This window comes from Neurospora tetraspora (assembly GCF_033439725.1).
Source record: "Neurospora tetraspora strain CBS 560.94 chromosome Unknown B0H65scaffold_4, whole genome shotgun sequence".
NCBI classification, from domain to species: Eukaryota; Fungi; Ascomycota; class Sordariomycetes; order Sordariales; family Sordariaceae; genus Neurospora; species Neurospora tetraspora.
Genome location: NW_026944386.1, coordinates 518,250 through 531,867, shown reverse-complemented (window position 1 = coordinate 531,867; position 13,618 = coordinate 518,250). Strand labels below are relative to the sequence as shown.

At 51.8% G+C, this 13,618-nt stretch overlaps 4 protein-coding genes across 4 annotated transcripts; all 4 read right to left on the bottom strand.

The window, feature by feature from the left end:
• Nucleotides 1–1,398: 1,398 nt before the first annotated feature.
• On the bottom strand, nucleotides 1,399–3,387 carry B0H65DRAFT_508521 (uncharacterized protein; the record flags this gene model as incomplete). Its single annotated transcript, XM_062828230.1, is given in 5 exon segments — nucleotides 1,399–1,999; nucleotides 2,027–2,180; nucleotides 2,193–2,698; nucleotides 2,716–3,117; nucleotides 3,179–3,387. 5 exon segments carry the CDS (start codon nucleotides 3,385–3,387, stop codon nucleotides 1,399–1,401), a joined length of 1,872 nt encoding a protein of 623 aa, XP_062681280.1.
• Nucleotides 3,388–3,795: 408 nt separating this feature from the next.
• On the bottom strand, nucleotides 3,796–6,172 carry B0H65DRAFT_572883 (uncharacterized protein). Its single transcript, XM_062830524.1, has 2 exons — nucleotides 5,363–6,172; nucleotides 3,796–5,280 (listed from the first exon to the last, which is right to left on the bottom strand). The coding sequence occupies exons 1-2, from the start codon at nucleotides 5,949–5,951 to the stop codon at nucleotides 3,941–3,943; spliced, it is 1,929 nt and encodes a 642-aa protein (XP_062681279.1). The 5' UTR covers nucleotides 5,952–6,172; the 3' UTR covers nucleotides 3,796–3,940.
• A 627-nt stretch (nucleotides 6,173–6,799) lies between these two features.
• Nucleotides 6,800–11,328, bottom strand: B0H65DRAFT_492909 (uncharacterized protein; the record flags this gene model as incomplete). Its single annotated transcript, XM_062827759.1, has 4 exons — nucleotides 10,751–11,328; nucleotides 9,530–10,699; nucleotides 8,881–9,463; nucleotides 6,800–8,802 (listed from the first exon to the last, which is right to left on the bottom strand). Coding segments are annotated over exons 1-4 (4,038 nt in total), but the record flags the coding sequence as incomplete, so codon positions are not given.
• A 579-nt stretch (nucleotides 11,329–11,907) lies between these two features.
• On the bottom strand, nucleotides 11,908–13,555 carry B0H65DRAFT_182257 (putative CELL division control protein 10). The gene is made up of 3 exons (XM_062821523.1): nucleotides 13,058–13,555; nucleotides 12,439–13,001; nucleotides 11,908–12,388 (listed from the first exon to the last, which is right to left on the bottom strand). Exons 1-3 carry the CDS (start codon nucleotides 13,176–13,178, stop codon nucleotides 12,059–12,061), a joined length of 1,014 nt encoding a protein of 337 aa, XP_062681277.1. The 5' UTR covers nucleotides 13,179–13,555; the 3' UTR covers nucleotides 11,908–12,058.
• Nucleotides 13,556–13,618: the final 63 nt, after the last annotated feature.

Genomic DNA, 13,618 nt, shown 5'->3' with positions numbered 1-13,618 from the left:
AAGATCGAGGTGACATTGGTGTGATCGGGTCGGCAGTTGGAGCGCCCAGGCTTCGTTTCTGCACAGTCTTGGGACCTACTGCAAGGGGAAGGTGGAAACCACTTCGTCCTTCCCCTTTCCCGCTTTTGCATCGTGGAGAATGGAAATTGTTGGCCATCACGGTGCTTGGCAGCGGGTTAGATGTTTTTGTGCCATTGCTTCGGTGACATTGCGAAGCATGGTGATGTGAGGCGCGTGGATGGTATTTTAATCGCTATCTATCATAATACATTGGTTCTTGGATGTTGGAAAAGCTGTTGTCGAGTGATATCGTTCTTGCCTTCTTCCAACCGCTTCTTTTTTTTTTCTGACTCTTTTCTTTTTTTTTTCTCACTCGGTGAGTTGGATGGATAGCCTGTCTCCGAGATCTATAAGCACTTCTCACCCATTCTTGGCGTTTTGTCATGCCCATTATTATGCCACCTCGAGACACTCCATCACCATGCCCCAAGCTCCAGGCTTCTGACTCCATAACAGCAATGTCGTCATTTGTCTCCCGTTTTCGATCACTGAGAAAACCCCATCGCTGTTTTCGCATCATTGTAACCCGACAATCGCCATACCTACATAGCTCCTCTTGGCCATGCTGCTACTGTAGCCTTCTCCTCATGCTTCCCTGATACTTCCTTCCAATGCCAGGTTCTGCATCTGCATCTGATTCTTGGTGTTGTGTCATTGAGCAGCTCGGCCTGGCTCGTGCTTGCAACACCGCATCGTGAAAGGTACCTATGCAATAATCAACAAGTAGGTACAGAGTCATGACCACTGTCACCTACCGCTTTCGTATGTCCGTAGAGGTGAGCATCCAGGGATAATGAAGCAAGAAACTCTCGAATACGAGCAGTACGTTGTGTATACAATGCCTTGATACCGAGCTGGTGTCGTGGTTGGAAGACGCCTGATACGACTTAAGAAGGTAAGGTAGCTATGTGCCTGGAGAGTCGAGAAAGTTGTCGGTTGTGAGGTGAAGGAAAGGATCGAAATACAGTCCAATGCTGGTTTGTTTGTTAGCTTGGTACTCCTGGTATATTGGACAATATCCATCCCGAATTGTCCCAAACCTCATAAGGACAAATTGAATGGCTAAGTACGGATCGAAAAGGCATTAATAAGATTCGATATGGCATATTGAACTTCGAAAATGGCATATTCAAGGTAAAATTACGCTTTGATCATAGAACGAAACGAATCAGTTAAATGTTAAAAGGCCTAGGGAAGTTGACCCGAGGTCTCGTGCTAACAAACAAACAAACAAACAAACCAGTATCAGACTATACCGCCCAAATAATAATGCCATTGAAGTCTAATGAAAGTGCAAAGACAGACAAGTAAAATGCTCGCAGCAAGGGTACTCTATACTCAGGAGTACTGCCGTCCTCGAAAGAGACTCGGGGTGCGGTAGTCAAAGGCCTCGGGTATATCGTTCTTGACTTCCCATGGCGTGAGCTCCCGAATTGGTCCCGAGGCTTCCCCGTTATTGTTCCTGTCCTTTCTCGCTCTCCGCCATGCGCGATGGAGAATTCGAATGTACTCCAGCTTGGGAAACCGTTGAAAGAATGTAGTGGCCACGTACTCGATCTGATCGCCGTGGTGTAAATAGATGTGGCGGATCATTTTTCTGTACTCGCAATAAGCGTCTTCCCACGAGACATTCCAGTTGGCCCCGCAATCCCCCGTTAGCCATACTTCACGAAGATTGGTGAGCTCCTTTAGTAAGAAATTGATGTATTGAAGGTTGCGTGGCAGGTCTGGTTCATTTTCCCATGGGTGTTTGATCTGGTGTGGTTGCCCGTAGTGTGGCGTGTATTTACCATCGGCAGTTTCGCATAGAGAGGGGAGTAATGTTTTGACCGATTTTAGATCCTTTATACGCTGTAACTCTTCAATCCTATAGATATCTTGGAGGTCTATATATGGAGTCGGTAGGACCAGGCCTGATAATGGGGGCATATCGAAGAGCCTAAAAAATCTTCGATGAGGCGAATACCCCACGAACCGCATTGTGAGCGCTTGTTCGACAGTGTACGCCAGTTTCCTATCCGTGTTATTTGATCCCCACGAGTGCCATATATTACATGGCAAGGAAAGTTTCCGCAGTTTGGGGAGACAAGATGGGTTTATCAACAGCTTAGCTGCATTAGCTGGGGTGGTACCATACCCTGAAAAGGTCCCCTGTCCTAAACAAGAAGATTCCAGATGAAGTTCAACAAGACCTGATAAGGTGAACAAGTAAGGTAAGAAACAATGAGGATATGTCTCTGGCAGGTTATATCTTCGAAAGTCCAGTTCGCAGCCAGGACCAAGTCTGAGGTATCGAAGGTGTTGCAATGGGGATGCTCCTGCTTGTTTGTGGTTGAGACAGAGCGTTCGCATCATCTGACCATGTGCAGGATGAAAACTTGAACCTCCTGCAAGTGCTCGATCCCGAGTCAGGTGGCGGTGGTTGGAATAAGTCGAGAGTTCAAGGCATCGCAACTGTTCCGCGTTTTTTAGTAGCACTACTAATGGTAACAGGTATGGTGACAAAGCCGTGTTATTTTGAGCGGTTGGTTGGAATTGGAGACCATGCAGTGCCAAATTTGTAAGACAACGAAGATTGAATTCAGGCATGACGCGGCCTTTTACGCCGACCATCATAGACATGTCTGCTACGAGGTGTCTGTCCACTTGTACTACGTTTTGGGGTTTGAGATCAGTATCAATGCCATTTTCCGTACAAAGACACATGAATGAAGCTCACCGTTTTCGGTAAAAATTAAAGCATCTATAAGCTTCCCGGGCCGCGTAATCTCGATAGACTCTATGCTGCAAAAACCCTCCTTGATTTCACGCATGTGGAGAAGTTTCAACACATTCAACCACAGATGGAAACCGGTGAATTCCAAGTGCTGGAGTTGCGTGGCATGACTTAGAATGATCCCGGTGGCTTCGTAGATCTCGTGGCATTGCCCCAGGAACTCAAGATCATCGAGGCCCCATCCGTCTCGTAAGGGTTGGGGAGCAGTGAAAGGTATAGCGCTGGCGATGAGCCGTCGTGACACTGAGCGATCTCGCAGAAGAGAGCGCATCGGAAACCCTCTGGAAGCCGTTGGCAGGATAAAGGCCCTTGAGAATGTTGTAGTGTTTTGGATCCCTTAACCCAATTGCAGCTCCAGGCAGAGTCATGAAACGGAAAAGGCGGTGCCTCACAGCTGCATTGAGGACCCGGCAAGTAAGGGAGACATTCTTGAGATCCGCGGTGTGGCCCATATGCTCGAAGATGACGTACGTAATATCGTAGACGTTGAAGATGTGAGGGATGCTGTTTATCGCAGCCTTGTCCTGGTTGGTTTTCGTCTTATCATCCATTGTTGGCAAAGTGATGTAAATGGCCTGGTGTAAAGGATGTCTCTTGGAAAATGATGTGATGACTGTTGAAAAACTCGTGGGTAATTGTTCACTTGGAGACGTCAGAGGGAAGAAACCGAAAGCTGTTGGGAGGGAGGAAGTTTGCTCAGGGTCTTTAAACGACACGGAACGCACAAAGATGCAGTGAGCGAATGTGAAAGGCACCAAAGGCAGCGGAAGGGGAAGAAGTCGTGAGGATTCCGCTCCTTCTTCTTGTGAATGCGGTCGGCCATTATTGCAGCAGGTCTCATCAGCCAGAGAACCGCTCTCTCCGACGCATTCAAGCCGATTTCCCTCCCATAAGGAAGTGCCGCGCCAATGCCTCCCCCTGGAGGAAGCCCGGTCAACGAGTGCTTACCTTCCCTATCATCTCCTCTTTCCTTTCCCCCACGCGCTTCTCATGTAGCACCTGACCTGGGCGGTACTGAGATACCTCAAAGCTGCGGGAGAAGTGTGCGATGACCTGGACCCCAACGTCACCGCTTCCTTCGTAAGAGAGGAAGGTGACACCTGCTCAGTACTGCCTCCCCCTAAATAGACTCGGCGTGCGGTAATCGAACGCTTCCGGTATGTCATTCTCCACCTCCCAGGGACTCAGCTCCCGCGCCACTGCCTCCGTTCTTTCCTCTCCTTCCACATCATCGTCACAAGAGCACCCGTCCTCCTCCTCGCTGTCGTTGTCGTCGTCGTCAGCATCATCTCTCCTCGCGATCCGCCATGCTCGGTCCAGGATCCTGATGTATTCCAATTTACGAAATCGCTGGATGAAGTCCATGGCCAAATGCTCAATTTGTAAGTTGTGATGGGATCGGATGTGCTCAACCGTACGTTTGTGTGGCTCGTGGCGACTGTCTCCCGCGAGCCAAAGCTCCCGGAGGTTTCGGATACGTCTTAAGCGCCAGCTAATCATGTTAATGTTCGATATGTTGGTCTGGCATTTGTCACGTGTTTCATCATAGGGACAAAACCCACGAAATGTACACAAAGGAGGAAGTATTGTTTTGAAAAACCTCAATGTGGCAATCCTTAAGGGACTAGAAAAGTCATCCTCCGGGCGGGACATGCTGCTTGTTGGCAGGACCAAGCCGGATAAAGGGTATACCCAGAACCCGTTGTAACCACGCCATAAGTATGGATATGGACCCACGCGTGGTCTCGATTTACGAAAATGAAGATGACTTTCATCAAAGAAGTGAACAACCAGGTTTTGTTTCAGGGCAAATCCCGAATAGTCGGAGATCATTTTCCAAGTGTAGCTTTCAGCCCAGGGCAATGTAAGTTTTCGCAAGCGGGGAAGACGGATGGGGTTAATCAACTTGCTCGCCATATGGGTGTTGAAAGTAAGACGAACAGCGGTGAAGGTTGGTTGGCAGCATGGTGGGAGATCAACTGGACAGTCGTCATACTGTAAGTGCAGCTCTTCAAGTCTAGAAAAATCCAGCAGATTACCCAGGAACTGTGCAGGGTCAAGATAATAGTACTCGGGGTCGGGCTCCTTCGGAAAATATAGCTCAAAACCGTTTCCGAGCTTGATATATCGCAGTTTCTCAAGAATCTTGCCTCCAGCTTGGTCATAGTCGTGACAAAGTACTTGCATCAGTGCGCCCCGTTCCCCTTCGACGCCAGGAACGCTGGTACTGAGTTCAAGACAACTTAAATGGGGCGTACCTTTGAGCAACAACACCAGTTCCCGGAGTCTGGTTGAGGGTGTTCGTATAGCAAGGTAACGGCGCCGAGCTTCATCGAACGGAATCCCATGCAAAGCCAGAATAGTAAGATGCGGAAAGCTAAGACGAGATGCTGGTACGATATAGGTTCGAGTTCCCAAAAGAGACCATTCTGGGGTTTCAATGACTGTGGCAAACATATGTCAGGACTTATCCATATTCAAGGTGAAGTATGCATGGAATGTAAAGACTGGGGTTCTAGGACTCACATTCCGGCCGATCTTCAGCCCAGGTTCTGCCTACGGAGTCTACGAATTGCTCCTCTCTAACATCTCCCCTTGCCTCCAATTTGATCGATCTGATTTTGGGAACGCAGTCCCACAACAGTAGAAACTGATGGACTATTCGAGGTACACCGAGGGGCTCAAAGTGCTCTAGAAGAGGTGTGCGTTTCAAGTACCATCTAATGGCTCGGTACACTGGAAGAGACTCGAGTTGATACCGTGCTATTTCCTGGGCCCTGGGCAATTTTCCAACCGATAGTATATGGGCAGCTGCTATGTCTCTGGGGATTGTCAAAGAGCGCGCAAGTCTAGTAAAACTGCAGTCAATACCGGGGTTTCCGTCGTGAGTGTAGTCCAGGCTGAGTGGGTAGGCAAGAGGTTTGGAAGGATCTGGCGTCGACACTTCGAATCTGGGGAAAATCAGGCACCGAAAAAGATGGGGTCGCACGGCAGCATTGAGAGACCGGCAGACAAGCGAAATGCTTTTGAGATCTGCGGGATTCTGTAGATGGCCCACGATGATTTTTGCGATTTGGGGCATGAGGAGGGGACGGGTGCTGCGAGGTGTAGACATTGTCGTTGAGGTTTTGTTGGAGAGCTTGTGGTGAAGAACGAAGATGTGGAGATGTCTGTGTCTGTCATGATGGAAACGAGCTATGGGAGCAAGGGAAATCTGGAATATAAGGGCAAGATGGGCCCAATAAAGGCGTAGACATGGTGTTGACGGGCTTGGAAGAGTTCAGTTATCGTTGTTGAATGATCTGATTGACCTGCGATGTCACGAAGATTCTGTCCTTTGCAAAACTGTTCGACCGTATTGATGGATGTGATTTCGCTCATCACCTCATCCAGGGCAACGAATGCGTGACAGCTGGATATTGGTAGATCCTTCCTTCACAGACCGAAGACAAGGCGGCTCTTTCCCTTTGAACCGCGCGATGCTTTGGGAGATTGCAAGGCTTATATCATCCGGGAACAAACGATGGGTCGGTATGACCTGCGAAGAAAACGGAAGGCCTAGTGGACATGAGTAAGGAAGGCACCTTCTCCTTTCAAGCTTCGAAAGGTTTTCACCACCTCATTTTTCAGTAACATCCCGGTAATTCCTGCCAACGAAGGCCAGAGACGGAGCCCATCACGCAACGTCCATTCACGATTTCCTCCCTTCCACCATCCCACTCGTTCTTTCGTTCTCCTTGTCCTTATCCCACCCACTTTCTCTCGACACACCGAGTGGAAGCTGCAGAGCAGGCCAAGCTGAAATTCAAGACGGTTCGCGAGTGAGGACGGGAAGCAACGAAGTGAAGAAGTCGACATTTATGCCAAAGAACCAGTGATTTCCTTGCATTTCTCAACAAACCCCCTCAACCAGCACCCTCTTTGTCCTCTTCCCCTTGTTCAACCACCATCGCCCTCTCTCTTCTCCCCTTCCTCCTCCCTTTCCCTCTCCCTCTCCTCCCTCTCCCTCCACCACCCCCTCAACCCATCCACCACCCCCCTACACCACTCCAAACCCCCCAACACCTCCTCCCCCACCCACCACCCCACCTTACACCCCTCCGGCGGCCGATCACTCCAATACTTCTTCAAACACCCACCCTCAAACCGATGATTCTTGACTCCCATCAACAGCACCACCTCCCCCGGCCTAGGATTAAACTCCTCCGCATCCAAAAACACGTTTAACAGCACGAGCTTGGAAGTGGACTGGTCGGCTAGCCGGACGATGCGTTGCGTGTAGGTGGGTGGCATTGGCGAGGGCTCGACGTCGGAGATGGAGACGATTACTGCGAGGACGTTGACCATCCAGTTTTGGGCGTAGGGGAGGTGCGGGATTTGGCGGAGGGAGCAGAGTTTGAGGGGGACGGTGGGGTCGGTGGCTAGGTGCGGGTTGGGTTTGGGAGGGGGGAGGGGAGGTTGAGGGGGAAGACGAGGTGGGTGTTGAGGTTGAGCTTGTGGTTGTGGTTGTGGTTGAGGTTTTGGTGGTGGTTGCTGCTGTAAGAACTGTGGCCGAGCTTGTGCTTGCGGTTGGAAGTGTGGCCGGGCTGGAGGCTGCGGTGGTAGTTGGGGTTGGGGTTGAGGTCGAGGTGGTTGAGGTTGAAGCTGAGGTTGAGGTCGCAGTTGAGGCTGAGGTTGTGGATGAGGTTGTACCTGTGCCTGCGGCCGAGCCTGAGGCCGAGCCTGAGGCGGCTGTAACAATGGATGAGGTTGGAGATGAGGTCGAGGCCCCGGTTCCTGCTGCGGTCGCGGTTGGGGCCTTGGTGGAAGCTCTTTAATCTTCCTCTGAATCTGCTGATTGTTTTCAATAGCAGCTTGACGAACCTCTTGAGGTCCCCGAAGTGCCCTAGCTTCAGCTGCCAAGTAAACGGGTCCAGGTGCCTTTGTGGGTGGTTTTCGATCGGGATTCTGCAGCTGGAAGATTTCCTGCGCAGTGATGGACGATCGAAACTGCGGCGCCTGTCTCGCAGTGATGATAGGCTTCTTGACGGGTTTCGGTGGCTTTGGCGGCTTTGGCTCTTTTGGCTTGTTCTGTTTGTCCCATTCCTTGAGGAGTCTGTCCACCTCAAAGATTGAGAGATTTGCCCACTCTGGCGGAAGGACTTTTCTGGGATCCGGGCGCTTGTTCTCAGTGACGGCCGCATTCTGCAATTTCTGGTCCGAGATATGCTCCCTCTCCTTTACCTCCTTTGCCAGCTTTTGCGCTTCTCTCTTCCTCTTCTCCTCCAATTCCGCCCTATATCCAGTCTCCATCCACCAAGGCTTTTGCTTTACAGGCTCCTTCTTCTTCTTCTTCGACTTATCGTCTTTCGTATCCACATCCATCTCATCGCCGGTTGTTGATGAAACTTCCGAGTCTGGACCCAGCTCCTCCTCCATAGCCTTGAGTTGTGCTTTCTTCATCTCCCTCATGTACTTCCTGTCCCATCCAACCGGAACCATGTGGCCCACTACCAGACAGACCATCTTTCCTGTCTTTGGGTTTTCCACCTCGGTTTTCGCCCCAGCATTTTCAACCTTCGCCAGTCCCTCGTCTTCTTTCCCCTTCCCCAGCCATTTCCGCTCCATAGCCTCCCTCTTCAACTTCTCCATCTTTTCCGGATCACCAATCCCATCGTCATATATATGCATCCTTTCCCCTCTTTCTTTTACTCCCCCCTTTACGACCCCTCCGGCCTGCCTCCCGTTCACCTCGTTAAAGCCCTTCTCCTTTTCTTGACCCTTACTCACACCTTGATCATTCTTCATCGGCTGAGGCTGAGGCTGAGGCTGAAGTTCATCATCAACATCAACCTCCTCAAACTCCACCACCACCTCCCCCACCAACCTAACATATATCCCCTCCCTCACCTCCCCTCTCGCTTTCTCCTCCCATTTTGTCTGCCACTTTTCTTGCATCTCTTGCTCCCTCTCTTCCTCTTCCTTGGCTATTTCTTCCCGTGTCTTTTCTTTTCCTCCCTCCTTCCCCTTCCCCGCATTCCCTTCTTCCTTTCCCGGTCTCCCACCTCCCTCCCCCTCCTCCAAATCATCCTCAGGCTCAGAATCAGAATCAGAAGCCCACTCATCAAAATCATACCCCAACACTAAATGGTGGAACTCCGGCCTCAAAATAGCTTGCACCCAGAACTCTCCGTCGTCTAATAGTAAACGGATGAGTAAGTTTGGAGGGCCGGTGGGCGGTTGGGAGGGTAAGGAAGAAGAGGAACTGGGAGGTCGCAGTGGCGGAGGGAGGTTTTGGTTGTAGAGGTCATCGTGATAGGGGTCTGGGTCTGGGTCTGAAGGGGATGAGGGGGATGAGGGGTGGTCGTGGTCCTGGCGTTGGGACCAGGTGCGTTTAAGGGATATGGAGGATTGGACTTGGGATTGGGATTGCCTATGTGGTTGGCTATGTGGCGGTGGGATTTGGCTGGATGGTGGGGGCAGGTAGTCGGCGTTGGTCATGGGGATGTCGGAGTCGTTGTTGGTGGAGGAGGGTTGGCTGTTGGATGCCGAGAGATCTGTTTCTTGTATTTCTTGTTGAGGTAGTTCCTTCCAAGGTCTTTCAACGCTGTGCTCACTGTCGTCGTCGTCGTCTCGCACTCTTTCGTGCTCCTCGCTGTAGTAACCGGTGTGGTCACCGGAAGGATCGTCAACATATGCTTCCTCCTCGTACACCTTCTGACCTTCGTTGCCATGTGCACGAAGTTCCTCATCACTCCAAAACTCTGAAGGGGGAGTACTACTCCCACGCTGCTGTGAATCACCCTCGTATCCATACTGCGAACAAACTTCAACTTCCGACCCACTCGGAGTATCAGGAGGCATCTTGAGGAATTGGATACCCCTTACGAGCATCACCACCCCCTTCGGAATCACCACTTCCTTCTTCTTCTCCGTATACTCTTCTTTAGAGTTATCCGCTCCTTTCTTCTCCTTCTCTTTCTCCAAGGCTTTCTGGCCCAACTGCTTCCCCTGCTTACTCTCTTTCTCCTTCTCCGGGCCATTCTTCTGCCCTTCAACCACCTTCACCCCCTCAACCACCACCTTTCCGCTCTCGGCCGCCTTTTGTTGCCCCTCCACCTCCTCCTCCGCCTCCGCCTCCGCCTCCGGGTCCGGCCAAACCTCGGGAAACTTCTCACTCACAAGCACATGACGGATAACCCCCCGCGCAGCCTTGACGTCCGAATCAATTGGGCGATTAGGGTAGTCAGGATCGTGCGAGACGATGGGGCGGGCGGCGATGGAGACTTCTGAGTCGTAGGGGTCATCAATAGGAGCGGCTTCTCCTTGGCCTTCTTCCTCCCTCGTTTGGCTGGCAGCGGTTTTCTTGTTACCAGGGGGGGCAGTGTCATCGTTGTCCTTGTTGTGGATGCTGAGACCGGATAGAACTGGTGGACTGGAGCCAAGAGTTGGGTCGGGGCTGGGACTCGGGCTGATCACTCTTTGAGGTCGGCCTGATTTGCCTGGTGGTGCGCCTGGGTAGAGGTAGACTGCTTCCCCATCCCTTTCATCATCATCATCCCCATCCTTATCCCCTTCATCCAGTAGCCAAGCTTGAACCTTCCCTTTCCCACCATCTCTCGCACCACCGTCTCTCCCTAGCACATCCCCTCTCCCAAACCCAGCGGGATTCCCTAGCCCAGCCGCGTTTCCATGTCCAACCGCATTCCCCTTTCCTTTCCACCTGGAGTTCTTCAGTCCTGAGCTGCGAGGAGGCTGACGTTGTGGTCGGGGTTGGTAAGAAGGAGGAGGACGATCATCTTCCGGTTGGTACGGTTCTAGATCTTCGGAGAGGCCGTGGGCTTGGAAGTAGGTGTCTAGTTCTAGTTCGTCATCAACAGCAGCCTTCCCTTGTCCAACAGTTTCCCCTCGGTCAACAGCCTTCCCTTGTCCAACAGTTTCCCCTCGGTCGGCTTTGCCCTTCCGTTTCCATCTGGAGTTCCCTCCCCTGTAGTTCTGTTCCAAGTCGGATGATTCAAATTCCCGTTGTGCCGATGGCGGCGGTGGTTGCCATTGCTGCTCCACTCGCTCCTGTGGTCGATGCTGTGATGAAACCCGTCGATACGGTCCCAGCTCTTCATCCAATCCATGCGCCTGGAAATAAGCATCTAATTCGTCGTCGGAGAAGTCATCGTCTATGTCCATCATGTCGACATCCGGGTCCATGTTGCGGTCCATGTTGGGGTCCGTCTTTGTTGCCCTTCTTAATGATGATTCCGTATCCGTTCCGGTTATGGATGGCACCGATGTGAATGCGACTGCGACGGCGAGTGCGAGCAAGATGTGGGCAGTGATGAAGGGCGCATGTTTATTTTACTTTCGTAGTTGAATCATGGGCGAGTAAGTTCGGTGTTTTTTTTTGCGATTCCAGGATGTAAGGTTGGGGTCCAAGATCGAAAGCTAGCAGTAGATCCTCGCATGATGCCTGGAAGAATGATGGACATGCGAATGAGAAAGAAGTCGGGATGGAAATGTGGGAATGCGGGAATGACAAAGGGAAAATCCACCGGAGTGGGACGCGACTTTGGAGAATGGCACGCGTGGATTGGTGGGGCCAAGTTTAAACAGCTGCAATGGAGCCCTCGGAGTCAAACGTCAGTCTGGGGCATCCCGGGGCTGTCAGCTTGAGCTTTCAGGCTGTTCTTTAGCAGAGCAGGTCATCTTGCCAGGCACATTCATCAAAGTCAAGAGAACTGAACCGGGAAAGTACGTAATAAGCTGGGTATTGAAGATCTGTATAAAAACGACATGGCTACAATTAAGCTGGCCCAAGAACCTCGTCTCTAAACTGCCTGCCTTGGACCTCCCCTTGAAGCTCCCATCCGCCTTCTCAGCACATCTGTATGTATTCCATAAAATATTGAATCTAGCCCTCAAGTATGCTCTGACAAGGCCTCATTAAGATAGAAGTCGGCGCAAAGCTGCAGAGATGCGAAGGAGCTTCCGGTACTAAAAAAGAAATTAGGGGGGTTTAAGAAGTCCATTCCACCGAAATAACCACCACCAACAAGACGTAGAAGTAGTGAATAAACGCATTGCATCCCGTTTGCGCCATCGCTTGTTGCCGACCCAAACAAAGCCTTTTTATTTCTGCCCCCAAATCCCCGAGGGCGTATCGGTCGTTCGTCTATATCGGGGGGGCTGCAGTGTTTTGCCGACTCTCCGTCAAGTTTGCTGTCCTCATTGATTGTTTTTGGGCTTCTCCTAGTAGCCATTCATGGTCATGCGTTGAGAGTTACGGCTCATCTCGCGATCCGGAGCCGGGCTGATTGGCCTGCTACCGTGTCCCTGCGCACTGCTTTCCTTCAGGGCCAATAGCTGCTTGGCACGGAAGGTTTCGTAGTGGATCTGGGATGTAGTCTCGATGAGGTCCTGGAGGTGGGTGCGGAGGAGGAAGTTTCGGAGGTAGATGAATTCGCAGTGGTTCTCGTCCTCGACGTTGATGACGCCCCAGCGGTTCTGGCGGCCACGGACCTGCTTGCCGTTGACAATGATGTTCTTCTCAGAACCGACGACAGCGAAGGGAATGAGGCTCTGTGTCACGTTAGCTATTGTTAATTCCTCCTGAAGGTACAAAAACCCACCTTGATCTGCTGGTTCAGGGAGCGCTCCTCCTCGTCAAGCTCATCGTTGTCGTAGGGGTACATCTTGAGGTTGTGGAAGGCAAACTCCTCCTTGATGCGCTCCTTGAAGGCCTGGCGTTCTTCCAGCGTAAGGGAGTCCGACTTGGCAATCACGGGCACGACGTTGACGACATCCGACAGCTTCTTGAGGACGACAATGTCGATGGGCTTGAGCGAGTGACCCGAGGGCTGGATGAAGAAAAGGCAGCAGTGGATGCGGGTGTCCTGGATGTAGCGCTCACGCTGGGCAGTGAGCTCCTTGCGGAGGTAGGCAGAGTGCTGGTCCTTGATGTACTTGACGATGGGGTCCCAGCAGCGGTCGTTGTTGATCATGTCGCCGTAGCCGGGGGTGTCGACAATGTTGAGGCGGAGACGGACGCCATTCTCCTCGATGATGTGGGAAACGGACTGGATCTCGGTGGTGGATCGGACGGTCTCGTCGGGTTGGAGGCGACCCTTGGAGTCGATGAGGTGGGAAGCGAAGATGGTGTTGATGAGGGTCGACTTGCCGAGGCCGGTTTGGCCTGGTTGGGGGTAGTTAGTATATGTTCACGCGGCATTGATTGGGACAAAGACATACCAACGCAGATGACATTGAACTGGAAGCCGCGCTTGAGCAGCTTGCGCTCAATCTGGGAGGTGATGCTGTCGAAACCGACGTGGGTCTCGGGGTGGACGGTGGCAGGGCCCATGGTCGACATGATTGCTAACTTGGGGGCTATTCCAAAAAGCAGGTTGTGAAGAAGAGAAGCGAATGAAGATGATGGCTGTCGGGCGGTCGAAAGAAGGGCGTGGGTTGGACTGGAGATGGACGACGGGAAGAAGAGAAGTGTGGACGTTGGACGTGGTCGTGAAATGAAACAAAGTGCAATTAGGGGACAAGCAACGGGAGATGGAACACAATAACGTGATGGTGCTTTCCCCGTCCCCGTATTCTACAGACTGGCCTGCCTGACTGCGCTGTTGTCGCTGCTGCTGCACGTTGCCAAACAACAATTTCCCTTCCAGGGGGTCTGCTGGGGGTCGACTGCCAAATTGAACCTGCGAATCACTGCGAATCACTGCGAATCAGGCGAATCACTGGCTCTCTCCAACAGCAAGCTTCAGCTTCCCAGCCCGGGGAAAGGGGCAGGCGCACCTT

Coding starts and splice junctions, on each gene's coding strand:
- B0H65DRAFT_572883 (XM_062830524.1), bottom strand. CDS start 5,951: ATGTCTACACCTCGCAGCACCCGTCCCCTCCTCATGCCCCAAATCGCA. Junction 5,281..5,362: donor GGCTGAAGATCGGCCGGAAT/GTGAGTCCTAGA, acceptor TGTTTGCCACAG/TCATTGAAACCCCAGAATGG.
- B0H65DRAFT_182257 (XM_062821523.1), bottom strand. CDS start 13,178: ATGTCGACCATGGGCCCTGCCACCGTCCACCCCGAGACCCACGTCGGT. Junction 13,002..13,057: donor GTTCAATGTCATCTGCGTTG/GTATGTCTTTGT, acceptor ACCCCCAACCAG/GCCAAACCGGCCTCGGCAAG. Junction 12,389..12,438: donor CCCTGAACCAGCAGATCAAG/GTGGGTTTTTGT, acceptor AACGTGACACAG/AGCCTCATTCCCTTCGCTGT.